Below are 21,223 nucleotides of genomic sequence, written 5' to 3'. Positions count from 1 at the left end.
AGCAACAGAGAAATCTCAGGCACCACAAAAGGAAAAACAGTTAAAGGACGGCATTTATTGGGGTCGAGGAAACATGCACATAGCAGACATGCCAAGAAAAACCTCTCTGCAAAGCAGAGGGGCACTTAGGAAGCAGAAAATCCAGTTTTTTCTCAGGCCTGGGGAATCAGGCTTTGAACTTGTTGAGCCAGCTCCTCAGCAGGGGCATGGCAGCTTTTTTCCCCTTCTCCAGCCTAGAGGTTGAGGAAGAAGCTGGCCATCTTGGGAACTCATCAACTTTATTACCTAGCTATGGCCCTCTTCCTATCTTTCTGCCCACCAAGGAGTCTAACTCCTGGTCTCACAAGGAGCCAGTAAGAAAAGAGCAGTCTAGAGACAGAGAAGGCTTTACGTGTATGCTTGGTACTACAGGAATGCAGAATTTAGAAAGGTAGGTGTCCTCTGGCAGACTTGATAGTCTGGTGACTGAATGATGCAGAAATTTGGACAAGGATTAGAGTGGAATGATTTAGGTTTTGAACTTTAGTTTCCACAGAAACTGCTAAGAGCTACTAAAAGACACAGCTGTGAAAGGGAAGGGAGAGATGTGCCCTTAGAGCACAGCCAGGAAGTCGTTTTGTAGGTTTGGTGCTCTTCAGGGGTATAGGAGGTGGCTGGAGTTAGGGGACGAGAGAAGGTTGCTTTGGGAGAGTGGCAGTGAAGACTGCAGTGTCCCTACTGTATACTGTGTGTCAAGCAGAGTGAGAAAACTGAGCTCAGAGAAGACCAGTGTTGGAAAGGGTGAGCTTGGAGAAGGAAGCCAGCATGCATAACCAAAGAAAACAGTGAATATGTGAATGGAGAGCCATCACTAGTGGGGATGGAGTCTAGATAAGTCCACACCTAAGATCTGGAGGTGGGTTTTCCCACCAGACTCTTTATATGACTTTGGAATTATCTGATCATAATCTTCCTGGATTTAAGCTTGAGATCAGGTGCCTTGATCTGCCAGTGAAGGACAGAAAAGCTTTTTCCCTTTCTTCAACACCCTGAACTTTTTTCACCTTCCTTTCTGAGAGTGCTGGAAACTGGTGATGCTAATTTCTCTTGGGCCCTAAGATACAAGGGACCTTGTCCCTTACAGGCCTCCTAGATGTGCTGGACAGACAGTGCTGCTCTGGACCAGCTGGTCTCAGAATTTTTTCCCCTTTGATTTGTTTATACATTTTAGAAAGCTCTTTGAGTTTTCTGATCTTTAAGTATTATTGGTGTGTGGGGAATGTGTGCTCACATGCGTGAACATGATTAGAGCTTGTACCTAAGGAGTTAGGCTAGGCAGACATTTTACCACTAATTTGTATCCCTATATGATAATGATGATGCCGATTGTTTTTTTTTTTTCAGATAAGGTCTCACTGTGTACGCCTGGCTTCCTTTACTTCACCTGCCTCTGCCTCTGAAGTCCTGGGTTACAGGCTAGTTCCACTATACATAGCAATGATTTCTGTAATGTAGAAGGTATGTTACAAATTGACCATATTATAGAAACTGAAATGTTACTCCATTTAGAAAAATTAATCCATTATTACCATATTATGGTTAATATAAATGTGGGGTGTTTTGTTTTGTTTTGTTTTTGTTTTTTCGAGACTAGGTTTCTCTGCGTAGCCTTGGCTGGCCAGGACTCACTCTGTAGACTAGGCTGGCCTCGAACTCACAGCGATCCACCAGCCTCTGCCTCCCAAGTGCTGGGATTAAAGGCGTGCGCCACCACACCCGGCCCTATAAATGTGTTTTTAAATGATGATTTTTGAGAAGATTAGATTTGGGTGGGGGTTTTTTGTAGATTAAGAGAAGATAGCTGTATTTTCTCTTTTTTAAAAAGATTTATTTATTTATTGTTATGTATGAGTATTCTATCTGCATGTACACCTACATGTCAGAAGAGGGCATCACATCACATAGATGGTTGTGAGTCACCATGTGGTTGCTGGGAATTGAACTCAGGACCTCTGGAAGAGCAATCAGTCCTCTTAACCTCTGAGCCATCTCTCCAGCCCCCTGTATTTTCTTTAAAAAATCTTTTGCTAACTATTTTCATGCTTACTTCTGCATTCACTCCATTTTGATATGTTAGTTTTTGAGTTAGGATGAAAATTTAGAGGCTAGAGAGATGGCTTAGTGGTTAAGAGTTTCTTCCAGAAAACCAAGTTCTTTGCTTGCTGTTAGTAGTTTTTCTGGCCTCTTTGGGCATTGCATCCATGTGATGTACAGATATAAATACTTATACACATAAAACAACAACATAAATATTAAAAAGAAGAGAATTTAGCCTCAGATGGTAGAAGCGGGCCTAAAACACTCAGTTTGGGGCTATTGTGTAAAAGAAGGATCAACTTGGTTGGCAGGGCTTGTTACTTGGTTGTTTAAAGTCAGGATTTCACTGGGGAGTCGAGATTTTCTAGAGTTTTAAGGTTTTCCTACATCAGTCTCACAAGTAAGCAATTAACACAGGTGTGCATCACCATAGTGGTTGGCTTGTATGTACCCCTGACTCCATGACATCATGTGGTAGACACTGATTGAATTGTTAAAAATCTTCCAAATACTGTCATGTTCCTTATACAATATAAAAGAATCATATTTGAAAGTAGGCAAGCTGGGTGTGATGGCATACGCCTGGCATACCCCAGCACTCGGGAGGTAGAGGCAGGTGCATTGCTGTGAGTTTGAGGCCAGCCTGGTCTACAAAACAAGTTCAGAATAGTCAAGGCTTCACAGGGAAACTCTCTCTTGAAAAAAAAAAAAAGAAAAGGAAAAAAAAAAGAAAGTAGGCATTATGGCACCATTAGGCCTGTTTTTTTTTTTTTATGTATGTATATATGTATGTATGCAGTGTTCTGCCTGCATGTACACCTGCAGGCCAGAAGAGGGCATCAGATCACATTATAGATGGTTGTGAGACACCATCTCCCAGTGGTTGCTGGGAATTGAGCTGAGGACCTTTGGAGGAGCAGTCAGTGCCCTTAACCTCTGAGCCATCTCTCCAGCCCCGATTAGGCCTGTTAATCCCAGCATTTGGGAAGCTGGGGCAAGAGGGCTATAAATTTTAGGTCAACCTGTACTACATAGCAAGACTTTGTCTAAAGACACCAAAAGTAGGCCATTGAGATGGCTCATCAGCTAAAGGCATTTGCTACCAAGCCTGATGACCTGGGTTCAATCCTTGGAGCTCGCATAATGGAAGGAGAGTAGAATCATGAAAGTTGTCCTCTGGCCTCTGTGTGAGTGTGCGCACACACAGATAAATGCCAAAAGTTACATAAAATAAAATAATAGTCATATTTGTATCAGTATCACGATTTCCAGAAAAGCAGTCATGCTTTTAGTGGCAGATACAGTTTTGCCAAAATTCTGATTTTTTTTTTCTCTTGAAAGTTCAAATTTTCTCATTGGCAGCAAGTTCTGTCCGCTGTCTTACTTGAAGTGACAGGCTTTATTTACTTTGTTTTATTTCCCGAAGTGTCTGCCAGATACCACAGTCTGAAGGACTTTGTCACCTATGTCATTCATTCTTTCAAGTAAATATGGTGTTCTACACAAGAGTCTGGCAGCCTTGTCTCACCAGGTGCTTTGCTTAGTTTTGTTTTGTTTGAGAATAAGGTCTCTACGCAGCTCAGTCTGTCCTGAAACTCCTCCTGCCTCCACCTGGAAGTGCTAGGATTGCAGGCTGTGCCACCACACCCCACTAGCATGCCTCATGTGCTCTTTTCCTCAGCCACCCAAGTGCTTCGTATTGAAACTAGAGCTTCCGTCTTGCTGTACCCCCAGATCCTACCTCTTGTTTTGTCACATAGAATATTTTAAAATTTAAAAAAATAAAATTTCCATGGTATGCAGTAAAATTGTCATTTTTCGACTGGGTGGCCACCTAATACATCCAGTGGAAGACTTTAGGCTACCGTTGTCTTGAGTTGTGTAAGGATGCCAGTGGCTTTACTCATCGCCGCTTGTCTTGCACCATCAGTGGACAGGTCAGCACAAGGTTTTGAAAAGACAGACACCCTCTCATTGCTGGCACACACACAGTTGTGACCCAGTAGAGACCTCTGAAAGAGTCTCGGGGCCCTCTCAGGTTCTGTGAAGCACTCTTTGAGAACTGCCGTTCAGCAGAAGCAGGAGATGCCTGTGGAAACTGATAACAATCAGAGCTTCAGGAGACCTAGTCAGTCACCTGGCCACATAAAGCTTTGATTGGTCTCATTTGTCAGTAGTCTGCAGCTTGACCTCTCCATCTAGTGTTGGGAGTCTGCGTTGTTGCACTGCCAGACTCCTGAGCCTTATGTATCTGCACTTGTAACATGACCTGCCATTTCTTTCAACTTGAATCTGACCTTCCTCTGTGCGACTTCCAGAAATCCATTTTGCCTACGCCTAGAGAGATGGCCCAGCGGCTGAGAGCTTTTAACTGCCAGAGCAGGGCTGGGGAGATGGCTCAGAGGTTAAGAGCACTGGCTGCTCATCCAAAGGTCCTGAGTTCAATTCCCAGCAACTACATGGTGGCTCACAGTCATCTATAATGAGATCTGGTGCCCTCTTCTTGCATGTAGGCAGAATACTAAATATATAATAAATAAATCTTTAAAAAAAAAAAAAACCTACCAGAGCAGAGGACCTGTCTTCAGTTTTCAGCACCCATATTGGTGGCTCACAACTGCCTGTAACCCCAGCTCCAGGGGCCTCCAAGGGTACCTGCACTGATGTGCATATACTCACATGCATACCTACACACATATATGTAATGAGAAGTGAAAATAAGTCTTAAAAACATTACTAAATTCATTGTTTCTCCATCTTGCTTTAAGGAGCTAGAGCTTGGGATTTATCTTGTCACAGGAAGTAGGTCTGACCGCTACCTGTCCACTTCCAGGTGCGTTACATCCCATCAAGTGATCCAGTCAGGGACCTTGTATGTAGGTGATGAACCATTTCCAGTGTCCCAAATTCCTCAGCTGACCTACAGAAACATCTTGATGGAGGAGGTAAAGGAAACTGCAGGTCCCAGGGCCACATCCAAGAAAGTGATTTAATCAGTGCTTAATGAATAATTGCTTTATGTAGAAATAGGTGCTTGTCCAAATTTAGCTGGGTCTGGCCCCTAGAGAGTTGATGGTTTGAGACAGCATAGGTTTTTTGGCTAGGCTACTAATTGTTCTCACTTGCTTAAGGAAGCACAGCAAAAGTATCTTTACAAATTGGACAGAACATAATAGAGACTGTGTGTGTGTGTGTGTGTGTGTGTGAGAGAGAGAGAGAGAGAGAGAGAGAGAGAGAGAGAGAGAGGGAGAGAGGGAGAGAGAGAGAATGAGGATGAGGATGAGGATGAGGATGAGAATGATTTGACATTGAACCTATGGTTTCATGTATGCCAGGCAACTAACTGCTCTACTCTGGCCTGCATCCCAGCACTTCTTTTTATTTGTTAAACTGTTCAGTCTGGCCTTGAATTCTCTCTGTAGCTCCTGCAAGCCTTGACCCTTGAGTAATTAGGATTATAGTCTGTACTATCAGGCCTGGCAGGCTTAGGAGCATCTGATGGCTTTAAGCTATATTTTAAAAAGAGCATTGTGAGCTGTTTGTGCTGATGCATACAGCACTTAGGATTGCCACAAATTCAGTCAGTTTGAGCTACAGAATAACACATGCAAAAGAAGTGGGGGAAAGGATGGGGAGATAGCTCAGTTGGTAAGTGTTTGCTGTGCAAGTTATGCAGGACCTGGGCTTGAACCCTCAGAAACCATGCAGCAGTTGGATGGTTAGCACAAGTGTCTCTAATCCCAGTGTTCCCTCCTGTGGGGAGATGGGAGACAGGAGATACTTAGAAGTTCATGGGCCAGCTAGCCTGGTATACACAGTGGAAACACAGAGAGATGCACCTTAAACAAGGGAGAAGGTAAGGACCAACACTGGAGGTTGTCCTTGTACCTCCACATGAGCATTGTGGCACATATGCTTAAAAGCACACACTAAGAGAAAACGGAGATTCTGAGGAGGGCTAAGTTAGCTGGTGACAGATGATAGTGACTTGATTAAGGTAATGACTGGAGATGGGGAACAATAAATAAGAAAAATTACTTTGAAGCTATGAATACTTCTTGATGGATTGAGTGGAAGAGAAGGTCAGCAGAGGTCAGGGTGAACTCATTACTTGAGGCAGGTTGGAAATTTCTGTGTTGCTCAAATGCCTGTTCCCGGGCCTGAGACCCTTTCCCCAGATATTATGTTCAAGAGTGGTTCATTCACCATGTAGCCCAGGCCTCAAACTAATGCTCTTCCTGACTAAGCCTCAGGAATGCTGAAATTACATGTCATTGCCACCACATAGGATTTTTAGTTTATTAAATCATTTTTGTGGAATATTAGCTTCTTTCCTGGCCCCTGACACTAATAAAATTTTAATTGGGTGTGAGAGAAGGATTGATTGATTCTGGTGTCATTAGTACTTTTCTCTTGTCCTTCAGTGTGACTTTCCTAAAATTTGACATTCTCATCTACTTTAAAAAAGATTAAAAGTTGTTTCCTCTTGGATGACAGTGGCTATTGAAACCCCTGGTTTCATTCTTTCTAGTGCCAGAGACCTTATCTCAGCCTCTCAGGTTTTGCTCCTCAGCTGTGTGTAGACAGTACCTGGTGTTTCTGTTGAAGAGGAGGCTTGGGTTTTGTGGGCAGTGAGGTTTCCATGGAGATTCAGGTTTAATGGCTGAATGACGACCTCAACCCTATAGCATGTTGTTTGGCTCTAGAAAGTGCTTCTGTTAAACTTCACGTTGAGCTCGAGTTTGCAAGTCCACTGGCAGGCAGACCTAAAACGGCTATATTAAAAAGACTTTTGATGTGATCATGTGACCTCGCTCTGTACCTTAGAGCATGACAGGTGGATTCCTCAGTTAATCCTACTGTAGGTAGTGGAGTGTGCATGAACATCCTGTTGCTTCGACATCACTTGCTAAAAAAAAAAAGATGATCCCTGAGGGGCTGGAGGGATGCCTTAGAGGTTAAGAGTACTGTCTGCTCTTCCAAAGGTCCTGAGTTCAATTCCCAAAAACTATATGGTGGCTCACAGCCATCTATAATGAGATCTGGTGCCCTCTTCTGGTATTTAGGCATACATGTATACACAGTAAATAAATAAATCTTATTTAAAATAAAAATGATCCTTTCATGAAATTCCAGCTTTTAATTGGCTGGAATGTGGTTTACTTCTGGACTCTGTTGTGTCCTGTTGGCTTACGTGTCTATTATTAATACTATTGTCATACCTTGTTCTAGATTGTGAAATCAGGCAGAGTAAGTCCCCTAGCTGTTCTGTCTATTATTCTAGATCTGTTACATTTGCAGACAAATATTCATATGTACTTGTCAGATTCTTCAGAGAAGTTTTCTGGAATTTTGATAAGAATTGCATTTACTCTATCAGAAGGAATTGCCAACTTTATTGTGCATCTTCTGGTTCATGAACATGTTATATCTCTGTATGTTTACATTTCTAATTTCTTTTTAGCAGTTTGTGTATTTTTCACTGTATAGGTCTATACTTTTTGTTGTTAAAGTTATTCCTAAGGCTGGGCACAGTGATAATCTTTACTCAGGAGACATAGGCAGAAGACTAGCTTGAGCCCGAGAGTTTGAATCTAGCCTGAGCAACAGGCTAAAAGAAACCACAAAACCCAAACAGGAACCTAGGTGATTTAAATAACCATAAATGGAATTGTTCATTTGTATGTGTGATACTAGAGATTGCAGCCAGGGACTGGGCATTAGCTAAGTGCTCTGCCGTGGACCTATGGCCGGTCTTGATTTGGTTTGGATTTTGTAGATAGGGTCTACCTTGTTCTTCATGAATATTGAGAATAATGTTCTCGCCATGAACAGAGAATAATCTTTTTAAAAGTTTTTAGGTTATTATTTTAGGTATATGGTTGTTTTGCCTGCATGTGTGTATGTGTATCATGTGCATACCTAGTACCGGAAGAGGTCAGAAGAGGCTGCGGTGTATCCAGGAGCTGGAGTTACGGTTGTGAGCTGCCACGTGGATTCTGGGAATGGAGCCTGGGTCCTCCAAGGAGGGCTCTGAGCTGCTGAGCCAGCTTCCTAGTCCTGAGAATAATCTTGAACTCCAGATCCTACCTCCATCTCCAATTACAGCTGTATGTGGTCCTGCAGACTGATCCACCACCGCACCATTTTGTTAGCATTTGAGGGAAAAACAACAGGACAGGCAGGCTGTAAGTCTTGGCAACTGCCAGGAGGAGGGAGATGAAGAGGAAGGGAAATAGCATATTTTTTAGTTGGAGTCCAAGAAAGCAGGCAGAGTTAGCAATGGAGATTGACAAGGAGCTGTATGGGGTTTTGTTTGATATTTCTGGGCCTGAGGGAAATGGCTCAGTAAAAGCCATTGTAAAAGCACTTGTCATGCAAGTGTGAACCCCTGTGTTTGAATCCTCAGAATTCACACAAAAACCAGTTGCAGTAGCTAAAGTTTCTATAATCTGGTGTTCCTGCAGGGAGGTGGGAAGCAGGGACAGGTGAGTCCCTAGGGGCTTGCAGGTACCTGGCATAGGCAGCAAAAACCAAGAGCTTTGTTTTGAACAAGGTAGAAGCTGACTTCCTACACACAGGCTATCAAATGCATCTGCCCCCATACACACAAATGCACATACACACATACATAAAAAATGAATTAAAAAATTTTAAGTTGACTGGGTACGGTAGTGCACACCTGTGATCCCAGCACTTGAGACACAGAGGCAGGTGGATCTCTGTGAGTTTGGGGCCAGCCTGGTCTACAAAATGAGTTCAGAACAGACAAGGGGCTACACAGAGAAACCCTGTCTTGAAAAATTAATAACTAAATAAAAAAAATTTGTGTGGCGGTCTTATACCCTCTAGCCTTATTAAACTTGCTTCATTCTAGTAGATTTTTGTAAATTTCTTGGTATTTTATAGATTTCTTAGGACATTTTTTGTTTTTGTTTTTGTTTTGTTTTTCAAGACAGTTTCTCTGTGTAGCGTTGGCTGTCCTAGACTCACTTTGTAGACCAGGCTGGCCTTGAACTCACAGTGATCCGCCTGTCTCTGCCTCCCGAGTGCTGGGATTAAAGGTGTGCACCACCATTCCGGCAGAGGTGAGCATGTTCCATGGAGCATGTATGGCGGCCAGCCTGGTCTACAGATTGAGTCCAGAACAGCCAAGGCTATACAGAGAAACTGTGTCTGGGGGTGGGAGGGAATAAAGGGGAGCAACTTAGAGAGGCTATCTGTTTTATTCCATTCTTTCTTTCTTTTTTTTTTTTTTAAGATTTATTTATTATGTAAACAGTATGCATCAGATCACATTATAAATGGTTGTGAGCCATCATGTGGTTGATGGGAATTGAACTCATGACCTCTGGAAGAGTAATCAGTGCCCTTAACTGCTGAGCCATCTCTCCAGCCCTTTATTCCATTCTTAAGGAAAGTCAGGACAAGAACTCAAGTTTGCCACATACCTCCTGGCATGATTTTAAAAACCTTTTTTACATTTACATTTTATTTATCTGTGTACTAGTTGTGTGTGCATGTGTATGCATGCATATGTACACACATGTCAAGGTGTGTATGAGGAGGTCAGAGGGCAACTTGAGGGAATTGCTTCTCTACTTCCTGTAGTGGGAGTGGAACTCAGGTCATCAGCCATGGTGTCAAGCACTTTTACACTCTGAGCTATTTGACCTTTCTGGTATGTTTTAATGGGCAATCATATTTGTAGCTGAGGAATCTAAATACTAGCAGTACTTCTGATGCCACAGAAGCTCCCAAATAGTGATTATGTCTTTTTGTTTGTTTTGAGGCAGTCTCACTTTGTAGTCTAGGCTGACCTGACTACATAGCCCAGACCGATCTAGAACTTGAAGCAGTTTTACCTTAGCTTCCCAAGTGCTGGGATTACGTCCTGAGCCACTATCCTGCCCAGCTCCTGTGATGTCTTTATGAAGGAACGTTCATTATTTGTCCTAGTTGAATTTGGAAATTCCTAGTGAATACTTATTGCCTGTTGTTTCTGCCTACTTGTGATGTCATCGCTTACCTGCTACAAGGGCATGACCCTGCCTAGGGCCATGTTAAAGGACAGACCCTCCACGTGGCCTCTCCCTACACACACACACATTCTGCTGCCTGGTACCTTCTTATATCTTATCACCTTATACCTTACTGCCCTAATTATTAAATATAACACCTGTTCCTTGTATTTTTGTCCATTTATAGCAGCTTATAAAAAGGCTGAGGGGAAAAGATGGGATATTTGGGTACTACCCATGTTAGCTTTTTTTTTTTTTTTTTTTTTTTTTTGGTTTTTCGAGACAGGGTTTCTCTGTGTAGCCTTGGCCATCCTGGACTCACTTTGTAGACCAGGCTGGCCTCGAACTCACAGCGATCCAGCTGCCTCTGCCTCCCGAGTGCTGGGATTAAAGGCGTGCGCCACCACGCCCGGCTCTTTTTTAGTTTTTCAAGACAGGGTTTCTCTGTGTGGCCCTGCCTGTCCTGGACTTGGGATGGGGACCTGGAGACAGGAACTGAAGCAGAGACAGGAGAATGCTGCTTACTTTCATGGCTTGTACTGCATGGCTTACTTAGTAGCTACTTTTCTTATATAACCTGGGACAACTTGCCCACAGTGAGCTGGGCCCTCCCACATCAATTGTTAATCACGAATATTCCCCTGAGACTTGCCTATAGGCCAGTCTGGTGGAGGCATTTTCTCAATTGAGGTTCCTTCTTCCCAGATGACCCTAGTTTGTGTCAAGTCAACAACAAAATAAACAAAAAAAGGGATGATATCAACAAGAAATAACTGCCCTGCTGCCAGTGTTTCTTGTGGGTCACTACTGAAGTAGCCTAAACTTCACAACCCTCTTCCTCTCCAGTGCCCATTGGTACACTGTGCTTCAGTGCACCTTGTGTGAATTTTAAAGTTTGTTTTCTCACAACTGCTTAGTAGGGTTATAGTATTTCCTCTCTCCTGTCTTTCCCAGAATACTGCAGCTGTGAGGCCCAGCATTGAAAGTGATGAATTGCTGAGCACTGAAAGTGATGAACTGCTGACTAGCGCTTGGTAGGCGCTCCAGTGAGGTGGTGGCTGCTGATGCTGTGTGGTTGGGAAGAGGAAGAGTGCCCTGGAGACTTCACACAAGTAATGCGTGTTTTTGTTTGAACAGTCAAACAGCGCAGGTGTCTTGAAGTAAACTATCAGATATCCCCCTTATCTTCCCTGCTCAGCCCTTCATCCTTCCCTCTGCCCAGGTGACCTGCCGCCAACAAGATGCCCTGCAAGCTATCCAAGAATTCTCTCCTGAGCTATTACTGTGCTCTCAGCTTCTACTTTCCTTTCCGCTGGGCAGTTTCCTGTTTGGGCCTACATGAAGAAACTTAGTCACAGAAACAGACTTGTATTCTTTTAAACTTGAACTCTGCAGATAGTAGCTCAGTTTAGTGTTTGTACACTGTCTTCCTCTTAGATCACCTTGTTCCTCGAAGATAATATATAGAGACAAGAGTCATGTAATTTTATTGACTCTTTAAAATGTTAAATTATTCAAGCTGCTATCCTCCAGGTGAGCTCAGTTTATTGGCTCCCTACATACTTTTCCAGGTGCTGATTGGAGGTCAGGTAGTGTTGGGTCAGGTGGTTATACGCAGAGACAATAAGTGTGAATGCCTTTGCCTGTCTTTAAGGGTGTGTGTGTGTGTGTGTGTGTGTGTGTGTGTGTGTGTGTGTGTGTTTTTAAAATTTGGCAAATTAGCCTGGTCTACAAAGTGAGTCTAGGACAGCCAAGGCTACACAGAGAAACCAAAACCAAAACAAACAAACAAACAAACAAAAAACCAAAAACTGCAGATTAAATGGAAATAATAGAGTATGGAAAATTATCTCTTTTTTTTTTTTGGTTTTGTTTTTTTTGAGACAGGGTTTCTCTGTAGCCTTGGCTACACTTTGTAAACCAGGCTTGCCTTGAACTCACATCTGTCAGCCTGCCTCTGCCTCCCGAGTGCTGGGATTAAAGGAGTGCGCCACCACACCCAGCCGGAAAATTATCTTTTTAAAATTTTATTTTATGTGTTCATCTGTTTTACCTGCATGTTTATTCGTGTGTGCCTGGTGCCTGTGAAGGCCAAAAGAAGGCAACAGATCCTCTGGAAGTGGAATTACAGATGGTTGTAAGCTATTATTTGGGTATTGGGAGTTGAACCTGGTTCCTCTGAAAGAGCAGCCAATGCTTTTTAACCACTAACCCTTTCTTCAGCCTCAGAAAATTCTTTTTAATTTGCTTAATTATTGATACTTTTATGAAGTTTTATTTAAGTTGGCTACTTTTAAACATTTTTATGTGTATGAGTTTGCCTACATGTATGTGTGTATACCATGTGCATGTTACGTGTTTTTGTTTGTTTTGCTTTGAGACAAGGTATTACTATGTAGCTCTAGCTGGCCTTGAGCTCACTATGTAGACCAGTGTTGGCTCTGTTTCTTAACAATTAGACTTTATTATACAACCCAGCTATCCTATACAGGAGGGGAAAAGGTTAAAGGGAAACAAGAATAAACCTTCCGGGTATTAGTTCCATGGGACCTGCATGCTGATTGATCGATCCTCTCCAGATCAGCCTTCTCTTTTTTCTGCCTGCATTTCTTTCCCGGTTCCCTCCTCCCATCCATGTTTGATTAGAAACACAATAGCCTGGCTGGAGTCCCTGATCTGATTCCTGAGGTTGGCTCTTCTCAGTCTATCACAAAGTCCACCTCAGTGGGGTATCCGTGGTGTTTCCTAGGGGCAAGCAAAACTGTTTTCACCTGGGACAAAGCCTGCCATCCTTTCACAGACCAGGCTGTCTTGGAATTTACAGAACTCTGCCTGGCTCTGCATCTGCTGGGATGAAGGACATGTGCCACCATGTCTGGCTAAATTGGGTATTTGCCTTTGTTAGTTTGTTTGGAGACAAGATCTTACTGTATAGCTCTAGCTGGCTTAGAACTCACTGTGTAAACCAGGTTACCCTCAAACTCATAGAGCCTCCTACCTGCCTTCTGAGTGCAGGCATTAAAGTGTGCACTACCACACCTGGCTAACTTGGGTATTATGAAGCAAGACTTCTACCAGTGGCCTGTGCATGTCTTTCACATATGTAAGTATCTTTTCTTCCTGTTCTTTTTCCCTTTAGCTCATCCTAAAGTTTTTCTTGGGAGAAAGGCAATCTGTCCCCAGATCTTAAAAACATAGATCCTCAAGACATAGAGGATGTCATCAGAGTACACTTAAAATTTTAAGGGGAGCTGGGAAAAAATCCTGAGAAATGACTGTGTATATGAAATCAAGAGGCTATTTCAGAGGGCGGGCTTCACCCAGCAGAAAGCTGCCTTGTGAGAGGGTCTGCCGTCTTTATGGTCTGTGTGCCTATGTGGACTTTGACCTGAGGGCAGAACTCATCACTCTTTGAGGCAGGGTCTCTCTGTGTAGGGCCTGGTTGTCTTGGAACTGACCGTCCTCAACTCATAGAGCTCTTCCTGCCTCAGCCTCCAGAGTGCGGGGATCAAAGGTGTGCACCATCACACCCAGCTAGAATCAATCAATCTCTTCCCTCCCCCACCCCCTCTGTAAACTTTTCAAACTGATTTGGATTTTTTTTTTTTTTTTTTTTTTTTTTTTTTTTTTTGGTTTTTCGAGACAGGGTTTCTCTGTGTAGTCTTGGCTGTCTTAGACTTGCTTTGTAGACCAGGCTGGCCTCGAACTCACAGCGATCCGCCTGCCTCTGCCTCCCGAGTGCTGGAATTAAAGGCATACGCCACCACGCCCGGCCTGGAAAAATTTTTATTTCCTCAAATTATTAGAATTTGGACCAGCTCAAACCTTTTTAAGTTTAACACCTCCCCCCCCCCTTCCTGTAGGCACTGGGTATCACATAGGAAAATGTGACCTGTAGCAGTGGTGGGGAAGGAGGACACAGGCTGCTTGAGTATTGTAGCTAAATCTCTGCTCCCCATGACACTGAGTTTTAATTTCATTAGGAATTTCCAAAGAGAAAGAAGTTACTTTTAGCAAACATCCTTTCCTTGTTTGAGCCAGAAACTTCTGAACTAAAGCCAGATTGAGGCACCTCTGTGAGACTGCTGTGGAGTGGTACTGTTTACTTTGTATTTATGGAGCTAATGTCTACAGAGTATGTGATCTGGCAGCTATGTGTTTGCGCTTCATGACACCACCATGTTAGCCAGCCCTGATGTCTCTTATGAACTGTGGAACTCTTTGTCATAGTTAAAGAAACCATCTTCCCCTCCTGGCCCTTGTATATACTTAAAGCCATGTGACCATCCCTCAGGTGGGTATCCTACACACCCTGGAACTTACAAGAGAAGAGCAGCGGAAATGATCATCTCAGAGACATAGTGCTGGTATCTCATCAGTTAGAAGGGAGTTCACTACATTGGCACTAACCCAGCTTGCCACCATCTGGGCACAAGCCACCCTTAGCCTTTGAAGGGGAAAGGGTTTTATCCTTATCCTCTTTCTTCCTTAGTTGTATTAAAAGACAAACCAGCCAGGTGTAGTAGCACATCCCTTTAATCCCAGATCTTGGGAAACAGGCACACAAATATGTGAGCTCGAGTTTATCCTCGTCTACATATTGAGTTTCAGTCTTGGCCAGAGCTGTAGAGTGAGACCCTGTCAAAAAAACAAGCAAAAAACAAAGAACAAGCCAGTTGATGTCCAGGTGTGAGGCCACTGTGTTCAGTTTTTGTGGCACAGAGGATTACCTGATAGGATGCAGAGAGGGAAAGTGAGTGGGGTGTGCAGAAGGAAGGGCTCTCTTCTCTTCATCCACCCTTTTAGTTCTGAGGTGTTACACAGTGGCTCTGACTGGCAGCTGTGGAGGTCTGTGGTATTAGTGAGAAATCTATGGAATATTCTTAGATACTTCATCAATGAATGCGTGAACCAGAACTTATAAAAGCATGGAGATGAAGGGAGAAACATTAGCAAGGTTGTTTTTTTAGGTGGTGGCCTTAGGTTTTATTTCCTTGACTTGTATGTCCTTCCTATTGCTGTGGTGTATCTATTGTGTTGCATTGGTAGGGCAAGATATGAGTTCCTGAAAGATAAATGAGTTGAATTTTGAGTCTTGAGTATACTCAGCATTCATACATGCATACATGAGGTCTTAGAAAGTCTTTGGTAGGGCTTGGGGTTTTTGTTTGACAGGGTTTCTTTGTGTGTAGCCCTGGCTATCTTAGAGCTTGTTTGGTGGACCAAGCTAGCCTTGAATTCAGAGCGATAAGTCTGCCTCTGCCTCCCAAGTGCTGGGATTAAAGATGTGCACCACTACTCTAGGCTGGGCTTGACTCTTTCAATGTTAGACTTTTCTATTGTGTGTATATAGGGTAATTGTCCCTCATACACTATTTTCATCATTTGGACTTGTGTGGTGGTGCAGCTTTGTCTTTTTTTTTTTTGAGGGTACTGACCTCAATACTGTTCTTCGCATTTATACTTTTTTAAAAGCTCACCATTGTTGTATGTTTTTTTATTCTTGACAAGGATTCCCTGTAAGTAGGCATTTGTAGGCTTCTGCAGGCTTGTTGTTGCTATTTTCCTTCCAGGACTTGCAGATAGGAATCTTGGGTCTTGGAGAGTACTCTAATCAAAATATAAAATCTCTTCCTATTTTTATATCATAAAATGCAACTTGAACAAAATTCTCCCTGCTAATTTCTTCTTCCTAGCTCCTTTGATAAGGATATTAGGATTCTGTCATCTAAGGTGAACAGACAGTTGTTATTTCCCTCTGGATGTGGTTAGGCAGGCAGATCGACCTTTCCCCACATGAAAACTAGGGAGTGTTTTGAGAGTCTATTTAGAGAGTGACCATGCTGAAGAAATTGTTGTGAGACAAGGCTGGTTCAAACACTGCTTTAGAGGAGATATTGAAAGAAAGGGATACAAGGCAGATTCTCCACCCCATAGACCAGCCAAACTACAGTCTGGGCCCTGGAATAAAGGCTGCTGTCTCTTCCTGCCTTTCTCTTCTGCTTTCTCATTTCTTTGTTCCATCGTGGCTGCTGAGAATAAAGTCACTGTAAGTAAGACAGGGTTGGTTTAGTTCCGTCCCCTTCCTTGTTCTCCAGTATGTGGTTTGGAACTTTAGTCTGAGTGGTTGACAAGATTCTTGAAGAGATGAAATTGCTGTCTCTGCTCCATTTCTGTCTGAATTTGTCTTTTTTTTTTAAAAGATTTATTTGTTTTGTATACAGTATGCATCAGATTACATTATAGATGGTTGTGAACCACCATGTGGTTGCTGGGAATTGAACTCAGGACCTCTGGAAGAGCAGTCTGTGCTCTCTAGCCCCTCTTTTTTTTTTTTTTTTTTTTTTTTTTTTTTTTTTTAAGGACCAAAGTAATGGTAAAGCCAGTTGAGAACTGGAGCACAGAACAATTAGTAGAGAGGGGAATACAGGCTGGTCTTTGCCACTTTCAGACCTGCCCTACCTTACCAGGTACAAAAGGGGAAGTCTGGAATGGTGATAGCCGGTTTTTCTGTTTCTTCCTCTTCTTCCTCCTCCTCCTCCTCTTCTTAATATGCTTTAATTTTTTTATTTGACAGTTACTTACACACACACACACACACACACACACACACACACACACACACAGTCTCTTGATCATATCCACCTAACAGCTATGTTCTGTGGAGAGGGGCAAGCTTTCTGAGAGTATGGACACATGAGCAGCCTTGCACTGTGACCCTTAAAATCTTAGTCCTTGTTAAAACCAGATTTGATCATAGGAGGCCACTGCAGGCTCCCTGGAAACATGTTCTTTCCCCAGGGCCCCAAATGATGACCAAGACTGGTTGCTAAGGCTGAAGTGAGACCCTGTTAATTACCTAGCAGGGCCCATCCTCATAAGTCAGCAGCATTTCCAATAATTTCTCTCCCTGCAGGCTGACGGATTCAAGGATGCAGTTGGTGCTAGAGGTGTGTGTCACCTTACCTGAGCCAGGCCATGAGGCCATGTTGCCATGATGTGGGCCCCTCATGGCCTCAGCAGGAACAGAGCACTACAGTATTGGCCTGCGCCGAGGAAACAGCTTCAAGCAGAGACATCCCTCAGGCACAGTATCTGCTTCACCACCTGAGAAACCCTCAGAGGTCAAACTCTGGTCTCAAGCCCACCAGCAGGTGAAGCCAATCTGGAAACTGGAAAGGAAGCACGTAGGCACACTGTCAGCAGGGCTGGGCACCAGTCTCTTGGGAGTCCAACCCCAGTCAACCTATTTCTTTTGCCCTAGCACTTTATGTAGCTCTGGGACCACAGCCGTCATTGCAGGCCACAACAATCCCTGTTACCTGCAATCTCTCCCTGACTTGTTCAACAATACTCTGCTGTACCGCCGTACCAACGTGAGGCAAAAACCCTACCAGCAACTGGAATCTTTCTGCTTGCGTTCCAGCCCATCAGAGAAAAGATCCTTTTCTCTCCCTCAGAAGGGTCACCCTGTCAGTGTCACTGCCAGTAAAGCCCCATCTTCTACAGTCTTTCCCATGGCCCAGCCCATGTCATCTTCACCCACTGATCCATACCTCTCATTGGCAGCAGCTGGGGAAAATCCTTCAAGGAAGAGCCTGTCCTCTGCCATCTCAGGGAAGATTGCATCTCCGATGTCCTCCTATAGGCCAATGCTGAACAATAACTCCTTCATGAGGCCAAATAGCACTAAAGTGCCCTTATCACAAGCCACAGATGGCCTGAAGCCAGTATCCTCACCCAAGATCCAGCCTGTCTCCTGGCATCATTCAGGGGGTACTGGAGACTGTGTGCCCCAGCCTGGTGACCATAAGGTGCCCCAAAGCATTGGCACTGCTTTAGATGATGTCACTGCCCCTATCACCCCATCGACTCCTAGCACCCTCAACATATCCTCAGCCAGTGTTGCCTCTTCCCACTGCAGTCAGAGTAACTTTAGGATGGAGGCACATCCCTGTGGCCTGGATGAAAACCTGGATTCCCAGAGTGCTACTAAAGAGGTACACTTCACTGAGGCTGTGAGGAAGTTGACTGCAAAAGGCTTTGAGAAGATGCCACGACAAGGCTACCAGTTTGAACAGGCTTGTTTTGTGAACCCCAGCTTCCAGTGGGGTCTTCTCAACAGAAGCAGGCGGTGGAAGCCTCTGATGGGCCAGCGGTTTCCTCAGGAAGATGTTGGACTAGACAGTGAAATCATTCCTGGTGCCTCAGACACCTTGGGGTTGGACAGTCCAGTCTTTTGTACCAAAAGGATCAGCATTCACCTCCTTGCCTCACATGTCAATGGGCTTAACCCCAGCCCTACCTGTGGGTCTGTAGCTGACCCCCAAGTACTTGGAGAAGACAGAGCTCCTGTTCCCTCTTCCCTCCAGCCTCTTGGTGTAGCTGAAGTGGCCACTCACCTTTCTTCTGTCCATCTTGGCCAGCCTGGGAAGGAGCCTGAGAAAGCCAAGAAGCTGAATTCATATGCTAGGACTAGTCGGTAAGTTGTGCCCTGTCTTTGCTCATGTGGAGCAGTACAGTAGCTGTGCCATAATCTGGAGACACTGATAGCCTGTATCTCTGATAGTTGGCTTTATTTTTTTAGCTACCCTAGAAGCTTTGGGTTTCACTCTAAATGGGATTTATTTTAAGGTGAGGATTGGAAAACTAGCTTGCAGGCTAAATCTTGCTTTTGTAAATGAAGTTTTATTGGGGTGCAGGCTTGTCTGTTTATTTACTGTAGCCTTCGGCTGCTTTCTTGCTACAACAATAGAGTTGGGAAGTTGGGACTGAATGGCCCACAAAACTGAAGATTTTCATGGATGGTTCCTTTGGAGAGTTTGCCTATTCCTGTTTTAAGTATTACCAGGGAAGAAGTAAGAATTCCAGACACCACTTCTTAGGGTCTGTGACTTTCCTTCTTACTCGAAACCAAATGTGGTTCCTATGCTTTCCTAGTAGGACAGCAATTCAGAATTGAAGATGTGAATATAGTTGGTTCCTTCTTTTGTGTCTTGTTACATTTCTAGAACCTTGATCCACCAAGGCCTTCTCAGTTCCCAGTGAACATCCCAAGGACATGTGAATTACCAGATATTCAGTGATGACTTTTGTATGCAGAATTTTATACTTATATACTATAAGAGACTTCAAAAAAAAGTGGAAGACGTAGAGGGATATAAAGCTGAGGAGCTAAGGCTGGACTTTAATTCTGAGGACCCGAGCAATAGTTGATGAAGTCTAGGCTAGAGATTACAGATAAGGAGGCTGTTACTAGGAGACAATGAAGGAATGAGACTTCGCTGTGATTTCTTCTGTGGAGTTGGCGTGGGTGGAGGCATGATTCTTTTTTTTCAGTTCAGCTACTGACCTCCGGCCAAACCAGGTAGAGCCTGAAGATACAGAAGATGAACTAAGAGATGGTTTGGAAGATAGCTGCAGCCATGATGAGAATGAAGAAGAGGAGGGTGAGGAAGGAATGCTTTTGCTTCCAACTCTAGGGCTTGCTCGCCATCCACTAGGGAAGTGGGATGACGGTGTGTCCCAGGCTTGGCTGACATCCCCTGCATGAGTCATTTGCTCTGGGGGCATAACTGGGGCTTTGTGAGGGACTTTGGTCTCTAGACCCTCTGTCCCATTGGTCTTGCCTCCTCTCCTGTTACGTTTAAGGAATGCAGTGCAGAGTAGGGGTGGTGCTCATTACTCTCTCAAGGAGGACAGAGCCCAGTTTGTTACAGCAATAGTTACCTGCCTGGGCCTGGTGAAGGTGCACAGCCATCTTCCATTAAGGATTTCTCTATTCTTCCTCTACAGGAGACTCAGAGTGCTCTTCTTTAAGTATTGTCTCCCCCAGTGAGTCGGTGGCAATAATATCCCGGTGAGTGCTATTGGCAGATGCTCATTTCTGTCGTTTGAAGTTTATAATGGCATTACCCTAACTGGCCCTTAAAACCCTGATTCGTTTGCATCAAGTCTCTCATTTGTTTGTTTTTGTGTGTAACTGTAGTTTAAGACTTTTTTTTTTTTTTTAAAGTCAAGGTCTGCATAGCTCTGGCTGTACTGGATCTCACTATATAGATCAGGTTGGCCTTGAACTCCCAGAGATCTGCCTCTCTGCCTCCTGAGGGCTGTGGTTAATGGTGTGCACCATCATGCCCAGCCATTTAAGTACTTTTGTAGAGCAAATACTTTGGAATGCTATCTCAGGAGATATTGAAAGCATGTCAGTCACTTTGTAAAAAGATTAAAAACTTTTAGATGTTTTAAAATACATTTGGACTACCTGGTGGCTCAGCACATGGAGGTGTTTGCTTAGCCTGACAACTGGAGTTCAGTCCCTGGAACCTACATGGTAGAAGAAGAAAACCAATCAGAACTTGTTTTCTGTCTTCTATATACCCCTAGCGCGCGCGCACACGCACGCACGCACGCACGCACGCACGCACGCACGCACGCACGCACGCACGCACCCAAATGCATAAAGTTATAAAAATTAAAGATAAGTAAAAAGACACTTGTGTTAGTTAGGGTGTCTGGTGCTGTGATAAAACACTATAACCAAAAGCAACTTGGGGGAAAAGAGGTTTATGTCATGTAAGCTTACAGTTGCATATCACAGTCCATCATGAAGGGAAGTCAGAGCAGGGATTCGATGCAGGAACTGAAACAAGGCATAGAGGAACTCTTCTTACCTGGCTTGCTTTATATACATATACTCCAGGTCTGTCTGCCTAGGGATGACTACAGCCATAGTGAGCTAGCTGGGGCTTCCACCATCGATCATTAGCAATAACCCAGACTTGCCTACAGGCCAGTCTTACAGAGACCACTTACCATAAAATTTCTTCTTCTCAGATACGACCAAATTTGTGTCAGTTTGACCAACAAAACAAAACAACCAAAAAACAGAAACCAACCAACCAACCAAACAGAAAAACCAAAAACCAAAACAAAAAAACAGCACAGCACTTTAAGAAGTTTTATTTTATATTTTGGTTTTTCAAGACAGGGTTTCTCTGTGAAATAGCCCTTGATGTTCTGAACTCATTTTGTAGACCAACCTGGATTTGAACTCAAAGAGATCTGCCTGCCTCTCCTTCCCATGTTCTGGGATTAACAGTGTGCCACCACACATGGTCTGAATT

The 21,223-nt window shown here is 43.7% G+C and overlaps 1 protein-coding gene across 5 annotated transcripts in view; it reads left to right on the top strand.

Moving 5' to 3' along the window:
• TTLL4 (tubulin tyrosine ligase like 4) overlaps positions 1-21,223 on the top strand; it is a 52,223-nt gene that overhangs the window by 12,658 nt on the left and 18,342 nt on the right. For 2 of the 5 annotated variants that reach the window (XM_084778464.1, XM_084778460.1), the window contains exons 2-5: positions 11,052-11,209; positions 17,014-18,579; positions 19,437-19,546; positions 19,893-19,956. In XM_084778464.1, the coding sequence (XP_084634590.1) occupies positions 17,108-18,579; positions 19,437-19,546; positions 19,893-19,956 (1,646 nt within the window). In that variant the 5' untranslated portion in view covers positions 11,052-11,209; positions 17,014-17,107. Of the gene's footprint in view, positions 1-4,915; positions 5,022-11,051; positions 11,210-17,013; positions 18,580-19,436; positions 19,547-19,892; positions 19,957-21,223 lie in introns of those variants that run through there. The other 3 variants (XM_084778463.1, XM_084778462.1, XM_084778461.1) reach the window with 2 other exon arrangements.

The sequence above is a fragment of the Acomys minous genome (assembly GCF_964271855.1).
Source record: "Acomys minous genome assembly, chromosome: 4".
In the NCBI taxonomy this organism is placed as follows: Eukaryota; Metazoa; Chordata; class Mammalia; order Rodentia; family Muridae; genus Acomys; species Acomys minous.
Note: the sequence above shows the minus strand (reverse complement) of the source record. Positions and strands in the feature narration are given on the sequence as shown.